This window comes from Physella acuta, unplaced genomic scaffold (genome assembly GCF_028476545.2).
Source record: "Physella acuta isolate Inbredline_101_S28 unplaced genomic scaffold, ASM2847654v3 ptg000155l, whole genome shotgun sequence".
Classification (NCBI taxonomy): domain Eukaryota; kingdom Metazoa; phylum Mollusca; class Gastropoda; family Physidae; genus Physella; species Physella acuta.
Window position 1 is genome coordinate 930,001 of NW_026731674.1, and position 15,411 is coordinate 945,411.

General features: G+C 38.7%; 2 protein-coding genes across 5 annotated transcripts in view; one reads left to right on the forward strand and one right to left on the reverse strand.

The window, feature by feature from the left end:
* Positions 1-4,154, forward strand: part of LOC131935725 (uncharacterized protein C14orf119) — a 15,840-nt gene extending 11,686 nt beyond the window's left edge. For 2 of the 4 annotated variants that reach the window (XM_059292326.1, XM_059292322.1), the window contains exons 3-4: positions 1,835-1,941; positions 3,555-4,154. In XM_059292326.1, the coding sequence (XP_059148309.1) occupies positions 1,838-1,941; positions 3,555-3,777 (327 nt within the window). In that variant the 5' untranslated portion in view covers positions 1,835-1,837 and the 3' untranslated portion in view covers positions 3,778-4,154. The other 2 variants (XM_059292323.1, XM_059292324.1) reach the window with 2 other exon arrangements.
* Positions 4,155-4,218: 64 nt separating this feature from the next.
* Positions 4,219-14,446, reverse strand: LOC131935726 (D-aminoacyl-tRNA deacylase 1). The gene is made up of 6 exons (XM_059292327.1): positions 14,341-14,446; positions 12,906-12,996; positions 12,057-12,159; positions 10,441-10,573; positions 8,361-8,434; positions 4,219-4,378 (listed from the first exon to the last, which is right to left on the reverse strand). Exons 1-6 carry the CDS (start codon positions 14,429-14,431, stop codon positions 4,361-4,363), a joined length of 510 nt encoding a protein of 169 aa, XP_059148310.1. The 5' UTR covers positions 14,432-14,446; the 3' UTR covers positions 4,219-4,360.
* Between the last annotated feature and the right edge of the window lie 965 nt (positions 14,447-15,411).

A 15,411-nucleotide genomic window follows, 5' to 3' on the forward strand; every position in this document is an offset into this window, starting at 1 on the left:
TGTTGTTGTATAGAGATGTTGTTGTATAGAGATGTTGTTGTATAGAGATGATGTTGTATAAAGATGTTGTATAGAGATGATGTTGTATAAAGATGTTGTATAGAGATGATGTTGTATAAAGATGTTGTATAGAGATGATGTTGTATAAAGATGTTGTATAGAGATGATGTTGTATAAAGATGTTGTATAGAGATGATGTTGTATAAAGATGTTGTATAGAGATGATGTTGTATAAAGATGTTGTATAGAGATGATGTTGTATAGAGATGTTGTTGTTGTATAAAGATGTTGTTGTATAAAGATGTTGTATAAAGATGTTGTTGTATAGAGATGATGTTGTATAGAAATGTTGTTGTATAGAGATGTTGTTGTATAGAGATGATGTTGTTGTATAGAGATGTTGTTGTATAAAGATGTTGTTGTATAAAGATGTTGTTGTATAAAGATGTTGTATAAAGATGTTGTTGTATAAAGATGTTGTTGTATAGAGATGATGTTGTATAGAGATGTTGTATAAAGATGTTGTTGTATAAAGATGTTGTTGTATAGAGATGTTGTTGTATAGAGATGTTGTTGTATAGAGATGTTGTTGTATAAAGATGTTGTATAAAGATGTTGTATAGAGATGTTGTTGTATAGAGATGTTGTTGTATAAAGATGTTGTATAAAGATGTTGTATAGAGATGTTGTTGTATAGAGATGTTGTTGTATAAAGATGTTGTATAGAGATGATCTTGTATAGAGATGTTGTTGTATAGAGATGTTGTTGTATAGAGATGATGTTGTTGTATAGAGATGTTTTTTAAAGATGTTGTTGTATAAAGATGTTGTATAGAGATGTTGTTGTATAGAGATGTTGTTGTATAGAGATGTTGTTGTATAAAGATGTTGTTGTATAAAGATGTTGTTGTATAAAGATGTTGTTGTATAGAGATGTTGTTGTATAGAGATGTTGTTGTATAGAGATGATGTTGTTGTATAAAGATGTTGTTGTATAAAGATGTTGTTGTATAAAGATGTTGTTGTATAGAGATGTTGTTGTATAGAGATGTTGTTGTATAAAGATGTTGTTGTACAGAGATGTTGTTGTATAGAGATGTTGTATAGAGATGTTGTTGTATATAGATGTTGTATAGAGATGTTGTTGTATAGAGATGTTGTTGTATAGAGATGTTGTTGTATAAAGATGTTGTATAGAGATGATGTTGTATAAAGATGTTGTATAGAGATGATGTTGTATAAAGATGTTGTATAGAGATGATGTTGTATAAAGATGTTGTATAGAGATGTTGTTGTATAGAGATGTTGTTGTATAGAGATGATGTTGTATAAAGATGTTGTATAGAGATGATGTTGTATAAAGATGTTGTATAGAGATGATGTTGTATAAAGATGTTGTATAGAGATGATGTTGTATAAAGATGTTGTATAGAGATGTTGTTGTTGTATAAAGATGTTGTTGTATAAAGATGTTGTATAAAGATGTTGTATAGAGATGATGTTGTATAGAGATGTTGTTGTATAGAGATGTTGTTGTATAGAGATGATGTTGTTGTATAGAGATGTTGTTGTATAAAGATGTTGTTGTATAAAGATGTTGTTGTATAAAGATGTTGTATAAAGATGTTGTTGTATAAAGATGTTGTTGTATAGAGATGATGTTGTATAGAGATGTTGTATAAAGATGTTGTTGTATAGAGATGTTGTTGTATAGAGATGTTGTTGTATAGAGATGTTGTTGTATAGAGATGTTGTTGTATAGAGATGTTGTTGTATAGGGATGTTGTTGTACAGAGATGTTGTTATATTAAGTGAACACACCATGTCCCTTCAGAGAATGGCATTGAGTAACACGGAGAAAGAGATGGAGTGTGTCAGCCACTGGTTTAGGTCATGGACCACATACCAGAAGGAAGATTTTCTCAAAGATCTACTCAACAGGTGGGTTTAGTTCATGGACCACATACCAGAAGGAAGATTTTCTCAAAGATCTACTCAACAGGTGGGTTTAGTTCATGGACCACATACCAGAAGGAAGATTTTCTCAAAGATCTACTCAACAGGTGGGTTTAGGTCATGGACCACATACCAGAAGGAAGATTTTCTCAAAGATCTACTCAACAGGTGGGTTTAGGTCATGGACCACATACCAGAAGGAAGATTTTCTCAAAGATCTACTCAACAAGTAGGTCAGCTAAATTTAGAGATCAAACTAGATCAGTTGGTCTACTTTAGAGATCAAACTAGATCAGTTGGTCTACTTTAGAGATCAAACTAGATCAGTTGGTCTACTTTAGAGATCAAACTAGATCAATTGGTCTACTTTAGAGATCAAACTAGATCAGTTGGTTTACTTTAGAGATCAAACTAGATCAGTTGGTCTACTTTAGAGATCAAACTAGATCAGTTGGTTTACTTTAGAGATCAAACTAGATCAGTTGGTCTACTTCAGAGATCAAACTAGATCAGTTTGTCTACTTTAGAGATCAAACTAGATCAGTTGGTTTACTTTAGAGATCAAACTAGATCAGTTGGTCTACTTTAGAGATCAAACTAGATCAGTTGGTTTTACTTTAGAGATAAAATAGATCAGTTAGTCTACTTTAGAAATAAAGTAACTTGTTAAGCAAAGCCTGCTAACTGTAAAAATAAAACTAGATAAGTTTGCATGCTTTTATTTTAAAGCTAGGATACAAAAAGTAAACAGAGAACTCAAGTTTGTACAAAAGTTCGCATGTAAAGAAAAACTATGGACTTATGACTGCTGACCCAAAAGTTTAGTCCCATGTTTAGTGAAGGCAATAGTTTAGTTAAGTCCATGTTTAGTGAAGGCAATAGTTTAGTCCCATGTTTAGTGAAGGCAATAGTTTAGTTAAGTCCATGTTTAGTGAAGGCAATAGTTTAGTTAAGTCCATGTTTAGTGAAGGCAATAGTTTAGTCCCATGTTTAGTGAAGGAAATAGTTTAGTCCCATGTTTAGTGAAGGCAATAGTTTAGTCCCATGTTTAGTGAAGGCAATAGTTTAGTCCCATGTTTAGTGAAGGCAATAGTTTAGTTAAGTCCATGTTTAGTGAAGGCAATAGTTTAGTCCCATGTTTAGTGAAGGCAATAGTTTAGTCCCATGTTTAGTGAAGGCAATAGTTTAGTCCCATGTTTAGTGAAAGCAATAGTTTAGTCCCATGTTTAGTGAAGGCAATAGTTAAGTCCCATGTTTAGTGAAGGCAATAGTTTAGTCCCATGTTTAGTGAAGGCAATAGTTAAGTCCCATGTTTAGTGAAGGCAATAGTTAAGTCCCATGTTTAGTGAAGGCAATAGTTAAGTCCCATGTTTAGTGAAGGCAATAGTTTAGTCCCATGTTTAGTGAAGGCAATAGTTAAGTCCCATGTTTAGTGAAGGCAATAGTTAAGTCCCATGTTTAGTGAAGGCAATAGTTTAGTCCCATGTTTAGTGAAGGCAATAGTTTAGTCCCATGTTTAGTGAAGGCAATAGTTTAGTCCCATGTTTAGTGAAGGCGCCACTGATAGTTAAGTCCATGTTAACACATTTTTTCCCCAGACTTGTTCCCAATTATTTAGATTCCCTTTTCTCCTCAATGGGTGCCCTGAAGGTTAAGGACAAACCTCCTAGCATCTTTGAATGCCAGCTCAAGCTATTTGACCAGTGGTTCTCCCAATGGACAGATGCGGACCGCAGCAACTTCATCATACAGCTTCAGTGTATAGACCCAGATTTTGTAGCCCACTTCAATTCTCTCTACATCACACACACTGGCTCATGACTTTTCTCAGTCACATGACTTCCATTCTCTCTACTGCAGTCACATGACTTCCATTCTCTCTACTTCAGTCACATGACTTCCATTCTCTCTACTTCAGTCACATGACTTCCATTCTCTCTACTTCAGTCACATGACTTCCATTCTCTCTACTTCAGTCACATGACTTCCTTTCTCTCTACTTCACTCTGGTTCATTTCATGACTGGGTTGGTGAGTGTGTGTGTGTATCCACTGTGTAGGTGTGTGTATCCACTGTGTAGGTGTGTGTATCCACTGTATATGTGTGTATCCACTGTGTAGGTGTGTGTATCCACTGTGTAGGTGTGTATATCCATTCACCATATGAAGGCAGAATGACAGGAATAAAGAATTATTTTTTAAAAATCTTTCGCTTTTATTTCACGTTGTCTCAGTGGTGTCTAGACACAATGTACCAGCCCACTTAAAATGTTACTCAACAGGACAAATTCCCACACAACTTTTATTCAAGGTTTTTATTCAAGGTTTTTATTCAAGGTTTTTATTCAAGGTTTTCCAAAACGTATTTACACAAAGATCCATTGTCTTGATATGCCTTCAATCACTCAACCTACTTGTTCTCCCTGTCAGAATAAAAAGGAAACCAGAAGTAGTAAGTCAACGAGACTTGAAATAATGTACTCTTGACTTAGGTCAACTAGACTTGAACAAATGTACTCTTGACTTAGGTCAACTAGACTTGAACAAATGTACTCTTAAGTCAACTTGATGTGGCAGGGGCAGAACTGCTGTACCGCCTGTTAGCCTGTTACCACTTGCATGACTGACCACTCCGCTTGGAATAGGGGCGCTCAATTGTTTTGTACTGAGCAAATTAAAAAGCAAATAAACACTGAAAAAAGTCAGTCAAACCAATTGACCTTCTTTAAGTTTAATAAAGCCTTTGGTCGCTCATGAGATGTTGGACATATTTTAGCAACAAAAACTTTTATTTAAGAAAGTCAATTTGTTTTCTTATTTTCAGTGCATTTAACAGATTGTTGCTAGAAAGGTTTTTTATATTTGTTTTATTTTCTACTTTTTAGTGATTCCTAATTTATCAAGTCAAAACGACAAAAATATTTGCTTTAAAACACTGTAAGTAGCTCGCGATATCTAAAAGATGATTATTTGCCCCATGAATGCAGCCGTCCGTGACCACAATTTAGAGACAACAACAAGCTGATGAAGCCATAAATAGTCTTAATCTTGCTACCTCCCCTTAGTTTCAAATAATTTAAAAACTAGATTATCTGCCCCTTATAGCCTTCACTAGATCAACTGACTCTACTACTGTAAACATTCTAGTGAACCACAGCTCACCAGACTGTTTAGAAACCGCTTGATTAAGTTTTACTGACTAGTTGAACATCTAATTAAATAAAAAATAAACAGACTCATGTCATCCAAGTAGAACAATTCTGGAAAGTTTGAAAGAAATCGCTGTTAGAAGTTGGTCTAAATGGAGTTACAAGATTTGCCACAAACAGAAAGACGTTAGGAACTAAAAAAAAAGCTTGTAAAACGCAATTTCTTTTCTTAAATTGTTACAAAAAGACATACTAAAAAATGACTATAAAAAGGAAAGTATTCAAAATTATGAATTAAGTGCAAATAAACATAAGAAGAATAAAACTAACATAAACTATAACACATATCAAGCCTTTGTGTTTACTTTAAATGAGATGAATAACACGATAAAGTCATGCCCAAAATGAGTTAGAGCAAATTTCTGTGTGATTTGTTGACTAGATGTGGCAGGTCAACTAGAGGTGGCAGGTCAACTAGAGGACAACTGGATGTGGCAGGTCAACTAGAGGTGGCAGGTCAACTAGATGTGGCAGGTCAACAAGAGGTGGAGGGTCAACTAGATGTGGCAGGTCAACTAGAGGTGCCAGGTCAACTAGATGTGGCAGGTCAACTAGAGGTGGCAGGTCAACTAGATGTGGCAGGTCAACTAGAGGTGGCAGGTCAACTATATGTGGCAGGTCAGCTAGAGGTCAACTAGAGGTGGCAGGTCAACTAGATGTGGCAGGTCAACTAGAGGTGGCAGGTCAACTAGATGTGGCAGGTCAACTAGATGTGGCAGGTCAACTAGAGGTGGCAGGTCAACTAGATGTGGCAGGTCAACTAGAGGTGGCAGGTCAACTAGATGTGGCAGGTCAACTAGAGGTGCCAGGTCAACTAAATGTGGCAGGTCAACTAGAGGACAACTGGATGTGGCAGGTCAACTAGAGGTGGCAGGTCAACTAGATGTGGCAGGTCAACTAGAGGTCAACTAGATGTGGCAGGTCAACTAGAGGTGGCAGGTCAACTAGATGTGGCAGGTCAACAAGAGGTGGAGGGTCAACTAGAGGTGGCAGGTCAACTAGAGGTGGCAGGTCAACTAGATGTGGCAGGTCAACTAGAGGTGGCAGGTCAACTAGAGGTGGCAGGTCAGCTAGAGGTGGCAGGTCAACTAGAGGTGGCAGGTCAACTAGAGGTCAACTAGAGGTGGCAGGTCAACTAGATGTGGCAGGTCAACTAGATGTGGCAGGTCAACAAGAGGTGGAGGGTCAACTAGAGGTGGCAGGTCAACTAGAGGTGGCAGGTCAACTAGATGTGGCAGGTCAACTAGATGTGGCAGGTCAACTAGAGGTCAACTAGATGTGGCAGGTCAACTAGAGGTGGCAGGTCAACTAGATGTGGCAGGTCAACAAGAGGTGGAGGGTCAACTAGAGGTGGCAGGTCAACTAGAGGTGGCAGGTCAACTAGAGGTGGCAGGTCAACTAGAGGTGGCAGGTCAACTAGAGGTGGCAGGTCAACTAGAGGTGGCAGGTCAACTAGAGGTGGCAGGTCAACTAGAGGTGGCAGGTCAACTAGATGTGGCAGGTCAACTAGAGGTGGCAGGTCAACTAGATGTGACAGGTCAACTAGAGGTCAACGAGATGTGGCAGGTCAACTAGAGGTCAACGAGATGTGGCAGGTCAACTAGAGGTCAACTAGATGTGGCAGGTCAACTAAAGGTGGCAGGTCAACTAGAGGTGGCAGGTCAACTAGATGTGGCAGGTCAACTAGAGGTGGCAGGTCAACTAGATGTGGCAGGTCAACTAGAGGTGGCAGGTCAACTAGAGGTGGCAGGTCAACTAGAGGTGGCAGGTCAACTAGAGGTGGCAGGTCAACTAGAGGTGGCAGGTCAACTATATGTGGCAGGTCAGCTAGAGGTGGCAGGTCAACTAGAGGTGGCAGGTCAACTAGGTGTGGCAGGTCAACTAGATGTGGCAGGTCAACTAGATGTGGCAGGTCAACTAGAGGTGGCAGGTCAACTATATGTGGCAGGTCAGCTAGAGGTCAACAAGAGGTGGCAGGTCAGCTAGATGTGGCAGGTCAACTAGAGGTGGCAGGTCAACTAGATGTGGCAGGTCAACTAGATGTGGCAGGTCAACTAGAGGTGGCAGGTCAACTAGATGTGGCAGGTCAACTAGAGGTGGCAGGTCAACTAGATGTGGCAGGTCAACTAGAGGTGCCAGGTCAACTAAATGTGGCAGGTCAACTAGAGGACAACTGGATGTGGCAGGTCAACTAGAGGTGGCAGGTCAACTAGATGTGGCAGGTCAACTAGAGGTCAACTAGATGTGGCAGGTCAACTAGAGGTGGCAGGTCAACTAGATGTGGCAGGTCAACAAGAGGTGGAGGGTCAACTAGAGGTGGCAGGTCAACTAGAGGTGGCAGGTCAACTAGATGTGGCAGGTCAACTAGAGGTGGCAGGTCAACTAGAGGTGGCAGGTCAGCTAGAGGTGGCAGGTCAACTAGAGGTGGCAGGTCAACTAGAGGTCAACTAGAGGTGGCAGGTCAACTAGATGTGGCAGGTCAACTAGATGTGGCAGGTCAACAAGAGGTGGAGGGTCAACTAGAGGTGGCAGGTCAACTAGAGGTGGCAGGTCAACTAGATGTGGCAGGTCAACTAGAGGTGGCAGGTCAACTAGAGGTGGCAGGTCAGCTAGAGGTGGCAGGTCAACTAGAGGTGGCAGGTCAGCTAGATGTGGCAGGTCAACTAGAGGTGGCAGGTCAACTAGAGGTGGCAGGTCAACTAGAGGTGGCAGGTCAACTAGAGGTGGCAGGTCAACTAGATGTGGCAGGTCAACTAGAGGTGGCAGGTCAACTAGATGTGACAGGTCAACTAGAGGTCAACGAGATGTGGCAGGTCAACTAGAGGTCAACGAGATGTGGCAGGTCAACTAGAGGTCAACTAGATGTGGCAGGTCAACTAAAGGTGGCAGGTCAACTAGAGGTGGCAGGTCAACTAGATGTGGCAGGTCAACTAGAGGTGGCAGGTCAACTAGATGTGGCAGGTCAACTAGAGGTGGCAGGTCAACTAGAGGTGGCAGGTCAACTAGAGGTGGCAGGTCAACTAGAGGTGGCAGGTCAACTAGAGGTGGCAGGTCAACTAGAGGTCAACTAGAGGTGGCAGGTCAACTAGAGGTCAACTAGAGGTGGCAGGTCAACTAGAGGTGGCAGGTCAACTAGAGGTCAACTAGAGGTGGCAGGTCAACTAGAGGTCAACTAGAGGTGGCTATACTCTCTGACCTTTTTCTCTATGGGAATGGTGACAGGGCCATCATTTTCAATGTGGACTTGCATGTAAGCTCCAAACTGTCCATCTGTTGAGAGGGAATAGCATTAACTTGGATAAATGTGGACATTTTGTATGTATCATTGGCTGCTAACTTTTGCCTCATAGTTACATCTCAATGCCAAGGCCAGATGAAGGTTACATCTCAAGGCCAGATGGTTACATCTCAAGGCCAGATGGTTACATCTCAAGGCCAGATGAAGGATACATCTCAATGCCAAGGCCAGATGAAGGTTACATCTCAAGGCCAGATGAAGGTTACATCTCAAGGCCAGATGAAGGTTTGACGTAATAGGACATGCCAGAGCACATGCCCTATGACTGTCTGCCCACAACATATAAATATGTATATATATATATACTAGCTGCATACCCATGCTCCACCACGGTAAATCTTTTTTAAATGTACCAACTTGAGAACAGAACAAAACAAAGAAAAACACAAACACAACACAACCACAACATTAGAATCACCACCGAAAACACGCTTTTCCGAGGTGTACGCGCCCAGAGAGAGCTTTTCCAGCATTCTCTATACTATAATTCTAAAATTTCACTATCTGTTAACACCGAAAAACAAAAAATAGTGATTTTGAGAGATCATAGACTAATTAGAAAATAATATAAATAATCTTAACATTTTTCTATTTTAATTATGAACCTTAACATATAATAATCGAAAATGATATTTGACATTGATCCTTTTAATATGTTATAGCAATGTGCATGTATTTAATATTTTCTTTACGTAATGCAAAAAAGTAAAAACGGCGGCAATTATAAAATAGCTCTATGTCGTTATATAAACAAACCCTACTCTTTTACTTATAATAAGACAATGTGATGCACTGAAAAACACTGCATGGTGTGATGTTTACTTTTATAGTTCCAAAAGCTATAGTGATGAAGGAAGGAAGGACTGACACACTACCAGCCCGCTTATATATATATATATATATATATATATATATATATATATATATATATATATATATATATATATATATTTATATCTCATTTATATCATCTTATCTCATTACTTTATATCATATCTCATTATTTGATATCATCTCATTGATTATTTTATATTAGCTTATCTTATTACTTTATTTTTATGTGTTCTATTACTTGCTGAAGAAAAAATGTGTTTTTGAAAAATAAATGAAGCAATTAAAAAATATATAATTCAAAATGTTAGAAATCTTAATAAACTTCTGTTTTTGAATGTTTGACATCATTATTAAAATAACGAAATACATTTTCATTGCAGTCTTCTAGTACTTCTACTTGATTGAGTCTAATATTTAGGGCAATGGTTGTGGCAGTCTAGGGGTAGATGAGCAAACTTACCATGAATCTTCTCTGGTCTGTACGTGGACTTTAAAGCTTGCAACAACTTGCTGTAGAACGGGAGGGCCAGACTTACCATGAATCTTCTCTGGTCTGTACGTGGACTTTAAAGCTTGCAACAACTTGCTGTAGAATGGGAGGGCCAGACTTACCATGAATCTTCTCTGGTCTGTACGTGGACTTTAAAGCTTGCAACAACTTGCTGTAGAATGGGAGGGCCAGACTTACCATGAATCTTCTCTGGTCTGTACGTGGACTTTAAAGCTTGCAACAACTTGCTGTAGAATGGGAGGGCCAGACTTACCATGAATCTTCTCTGGTCTGTACGTGGACTTTAAAGCTTGCAACAACTTGCTGTAGAATGGGAGGGCCAGACTTACCATGAATCTTCTCTGGTCTGTACGTGGACTTTAAAGCTTGCAACAACTTGCTGTAGAATGGGAGGGCCAGACTTACCATGAATCTTCTCTGGTCTGTACGTGGACTTTAAAGCTTGCAACAACTTGCTGTAGAATGGGAGGGCCAGACTTACCATGAATCTTCTCTGGTCTGTACGTGGACTTTAAAGCTTGCAACAACTTGCTGTAGAATGGGAGGGCCAGACTTACCATGAATCTTCTCTGGTCTGTACGTGGACTTTAAAGCTTGCAACAACTTGCTGTAGAATGGGAGGGCCAGACTTACCATGAATCTTCTCTGGTCTGTACGTGGACTTTAAAGCTTGCAACAACTTGCTGTAGAATGGGAGGGCCAGGTCGGGTGCCATGGCCTCCCTAAAGTCTGGTTTGTTGCCCTTCAGTGTAGACTCCAGGGTGAACTGTAAAACTCACGGCTAAATGCTTGCATTTCTGCTAATTCATAGGCTACACTTTCTTTCAAACACATATCTATTTATTTATATGTTGTATTTATATATATGATACAAGCAATGTTACAGAACAAATATAATTAGTATTTTGAGGTATCTCTATTATATATAATATATATGTATATATATGTATATATATATGTATATATATATATGTATATATATATGTATATATATTATATGCACATACTGGCCAGGATATCCTGGCCAATGTCCTATCTAGATTGTGATTGTGTTTTCATTGTAACGTATTGTTTGGCACTTGTTTGTAAAGCATTCTATATGCAATGTGACATGGACTAAAAGAGCCATCAGACCAAGAGACAGACATACCAGATGGCTGCCAAAATATTTCTGAGCTAAAGAACATGTGGCTTGAACTTAAACTAGTTCACGTAAAACCAAGGCATAGCCAAAGCCAAGGTTCAGTAGAACATACCAGCTAAGATGTTCAAAACATGATGATGACATAGATGCAGACAAACGAATCAGCTCAATGGGCGGTCTCAAACTCATTCAATTTATTAAAAACCGTTCTTTTCATCAAAGAATCCAACAATCGCCATACGAAACCATATTTGCATGCAAAGCAAAAGGGGGACTTAGCACTTCAAATCTACCAAGAGAGGCTTGAGATAATTTAGTTACTGAGGAAGATTTGAGAACATTGAACAAGAAATGGAGGTTGCCATAAATGCAACGCCATCCTCAGCTAACACATCTACTGCTGTGGTGGAACGTCCAGAACAGTTGCGTGACAGTAAAAAGGCCAACAGATTCTGTGTAGTTTGTGAAAAATGTTGTAGTGCAGCCCATTGTTGTGGATCCTGTGGCAACGATGTCCTTGCAACATGTGGAATAGACAATAAAGCAGACGAAGGGTATGGAGGGAACAGTACTCGCAGAATATGTCACAATAAACAAGAAATTATGTACAACAGGTTAGCAGATCATACTAGCAAACTCAAGGTGCTAAGATGCTAACAAAATCAGATACAAATTTTAAACAAGCTGAAGTGGGAGATAATGTTTGCGTCCGTATACCAGATGTTGACAGAGGTCGCGGTGATCCCCGAAGCATCATTGCGTTTGTCATGAGGGCGCTTTCTACAAGCTAGGAACGGAACATGGTGTTCTAAAACAACCATATACGCGTCCATTAGCACTGAGAAAAAATCACTACAAACCATCGCATCTTAACAATCACTGACCGGAGGCCAAGATACACTCGCTGCAATTGCACAACCAAGTGCACAACAAATCGCTGCAAGTGTAAAAATCAGTAGCTACTATGTAATTTTAAATAATGCCATAAAAGTTCAACTAATTAAAACCCTTTAATTTCAACATTTAGATCTGATGATCAAAGTTTTGTTGGAACAGTTTACTATTTGTAGTGTCACCTCTAATTAAAAAAAAGTCAGACACGCACCTGGCTGATGCATAAAACATCATAATCCATATCCATGACACTTTTCATCCACCTTTTGTCACTGCCATCACTGAACAGGCGCAGATTTAAAATTTTCCTCACACTAAGCAGACAAAAACTTCTGTTTAACAACCAACTTACTGAAGCATTGAATGTATGGTTATGGCATGTTGGTTATGTCATGTTGGTTATGTCATGTTGGTTATGTCATGTTCGTTACATTATGTTGGTTATGTCATGTTGGTTATGTCATGTTGGTAATGTCATGTTGGTAATGTCATTATGTAGTGTTGGTTACATCGTGTTTGTTATGTCATGTTGATTATGTTATGTTGGTTATGTAGTGTTGGTTATGTCATGTTGGTTATGTCATGTTGGTTATGTAGTGTTGGTTATGTTGTGTTGGTTATGTTGTGTTGGTTATTTTATGTTGGTTCTATTATGTTGGTTCTATTATGTTGGTTATGTTGGGTTGGTAATGTCGTGTTGGTTATTCATGTTTGTTATGTAATGTTGGTTATGTTATGTTGGTAATGTCATTATGTTGTGTTGGTTATGTCGTGTTGGTTATGTAATGTTGGTTATGTTATGTTGGTAACGTCATTTCGTTGTGTTGGTTATGTTATGTTGGTTGTGTTGGTTATGTTGTGTTTGTTATGTCATGTTGGTAATGTCATGTTGGTAATGTCATTACGTTGTGTTGGTTATATTATGTTGGTAATGTTGTGTTGGTTATGTTATGTTTGTAATGTCATTACGTTATGATGGTTAGGTTACGTTGGTTATGTCATTACGTCGTGTTGGTAATGTCATGTTGGTAATGTTGCAGGATATGTTTGTCGTACTCACATGTAGTCCATTTCTGTGTCAGTATCATGTCGAGACACACCCACAAGGACACACAGCCCAGGACCAATGGAGCTGACAGTCTCATTGCCAACTGAAATCACAAACATCACTCATTAGATGGCCAGTCACCACACTCTATAGATGGCCAGTCACCACACTCATTAGATGGCCAATCACCACACTCATTAGATGGCCAGTCACCACACTCATTAGATGGCCAGTCACCACACTCATTAGATGGCCAGTCACCACACTCATTAGATGGCCAGTCACCACTAAACCAGTGACGTATAAAGACATTTCCACCATCAGTATGGCAGAGCTTACAATAATGTGATCAACATTAGACCACATTGATCACAAGTTTTCTCATTATTTCTTTTAGCGGCATCCATAAATGAGGTCACTCTTGATGATTTTTAACACCATCACAAAAGCCGTCACCAAAATGAAATTACACCTTAACCTAAAACTCCCTCAAAATTTAAAGCAATAGTAGTCATATATTTTTTTTTTCTTTCCAGAATATTGTCTCAGCTTGGTTAAAACATTTCTATTACAATTTGCAAAAACTGAAACTACAGCTAAAATACAGTTTCTAGCATTAATTTTTTAAATGCACTAGTGTGACATTACGAGCCATCTCTCCACCCTAACCCCATCACTAAATTACAACTCCTCCTCCCCCCCCCCCCCCCCCCCAGCCCCATCTAAATATTCCCACAAAAAAAATTAAAAATTCTTGCACTTTTTTCCGCTTGCGCTTTTTTCTGTGTGAGCATTTTTCTGTGTGCGCTTTTTTCTGTGTACGCTTTTTTCTGTTTGCGCTTTTTTCTGTTTGCGCTTTTTTCTGTTTGCGTTTTTTTCCATTGCGCTTTTTTCTGTTTGCGTTTTTTCCTTTGCGCTTTTTGTTTTGTGCTTTTTTCCACTGCGCATCTTTCTGGTCACCGAAATATCAACCCCCCCCCCCACATAATGCCATTTTATTATAATCTTTTTGCCAAAATCAAAGCGCGGGAAAATGTGTGCCGCACCAAAATCCAATCATTTGGCTAGATTTATTAGTCATGTCACGTCATACCTAAAAATAGAATGCACTGCACTTTTCTCATTGATGATTGTTTTTATCATTTTTAAAGTGAAAATATGAATTATTTGTTAAGATTCCAGTTTTTTGTTACATGGTATACTTGCCCTCTGTCAATTTAAAAAGCATGGGCGGCATGGCATGTTAATTTTGTACAAATAGTCATACGACACAAAAATATAAAGTTCGATTTTTTTTTTAATACCATGACCCGCCACCCTAGGCCTATACAAATTCATTTCTAAGATATTTTAATATGCTTCTGTGAAAACGTGATCAATAAGGACGGGGGAGCAGACGAGGACATAAAATGCCATATCAACAAGGCTAGATGTGTCTTCAACTCACTGCGCCCGATGTGGAGGTCCACGGCCCTGTCACTCGGGAGCAAAATAGGGATTTTCAACATAAACGTCAAGACAGTGTTGCTATGTGGCATGGAGACTTGGAGGGTTACAAAGACAAATACTAATAGGCTACAGGCGTCCATAAACAAATGCATACGTCATATACTTAAAATAAGATGGCCAGACAAAATATCAAACAAAGACCTGTGGCAAATTTTAAAGCAACAGCCAATAGAGAAAGATATCAAGGCCCGTAAATGGGGATGGATCGGACACACGTTAAGAAGAGAAAAAGAAAACATCGCAAAACATGCTTTGGACTGGAATCCCCAGTGAAAAATGAAAGTGGGCGGGCCAAAGAAAACATGGATAAGAACGGTTGAGGAAGAGGCAACAAAACCAAGTTCGCTAAAAATGTGTAGTTGCAGCCCATTGCTCCCCAGGGGCCACAAAGGAAATGATGATGATGACACTGGCATTGGAATTTTTTTTTTCCAGCATTAAAGACTTTGCACAAAAAGTTAATTAATCTAAATATAGTAGGCCTATATAGATCTAGTATGGAATCTAGATCTATATTAATTAAATTAATTTAATAATAACAATAGGCCTAATAATTTTAAAATAATCCTAATAACTAATTATTAATTAACTACTAATATTATTTTTTGGTAATCTATTATTTTGGGTACGTAAAATTGCCCGCGACTATTAATGTACGAAAACGTTACCTAATTGTCAAGGCTGTAATAGAAGTATATTGTGATATGTTTGTGTCAAATATTATAGATAGGCCTAAATGAATAATAAACCTAAATCAATGGCTAATATTAAATATATCAATATAGGCCAGAAGTTAACTTTAAACAGCAGTGTCTGCAAGCAAGATTTGCTATATAAACAGCAGCCATTTGTAAAATAGAGTGACTTCCGCCTGAATCTCGCGCTATAAGTCTATAAAAATAAAACTTTAACAAGATGGCTGCTATAGTAAATGAGCATGGTTAAATCTTTTGGAAACATCGCTGGTGTTCATTTATTACTGAAAAGTTTTAATTCAATTGTTTAAAAA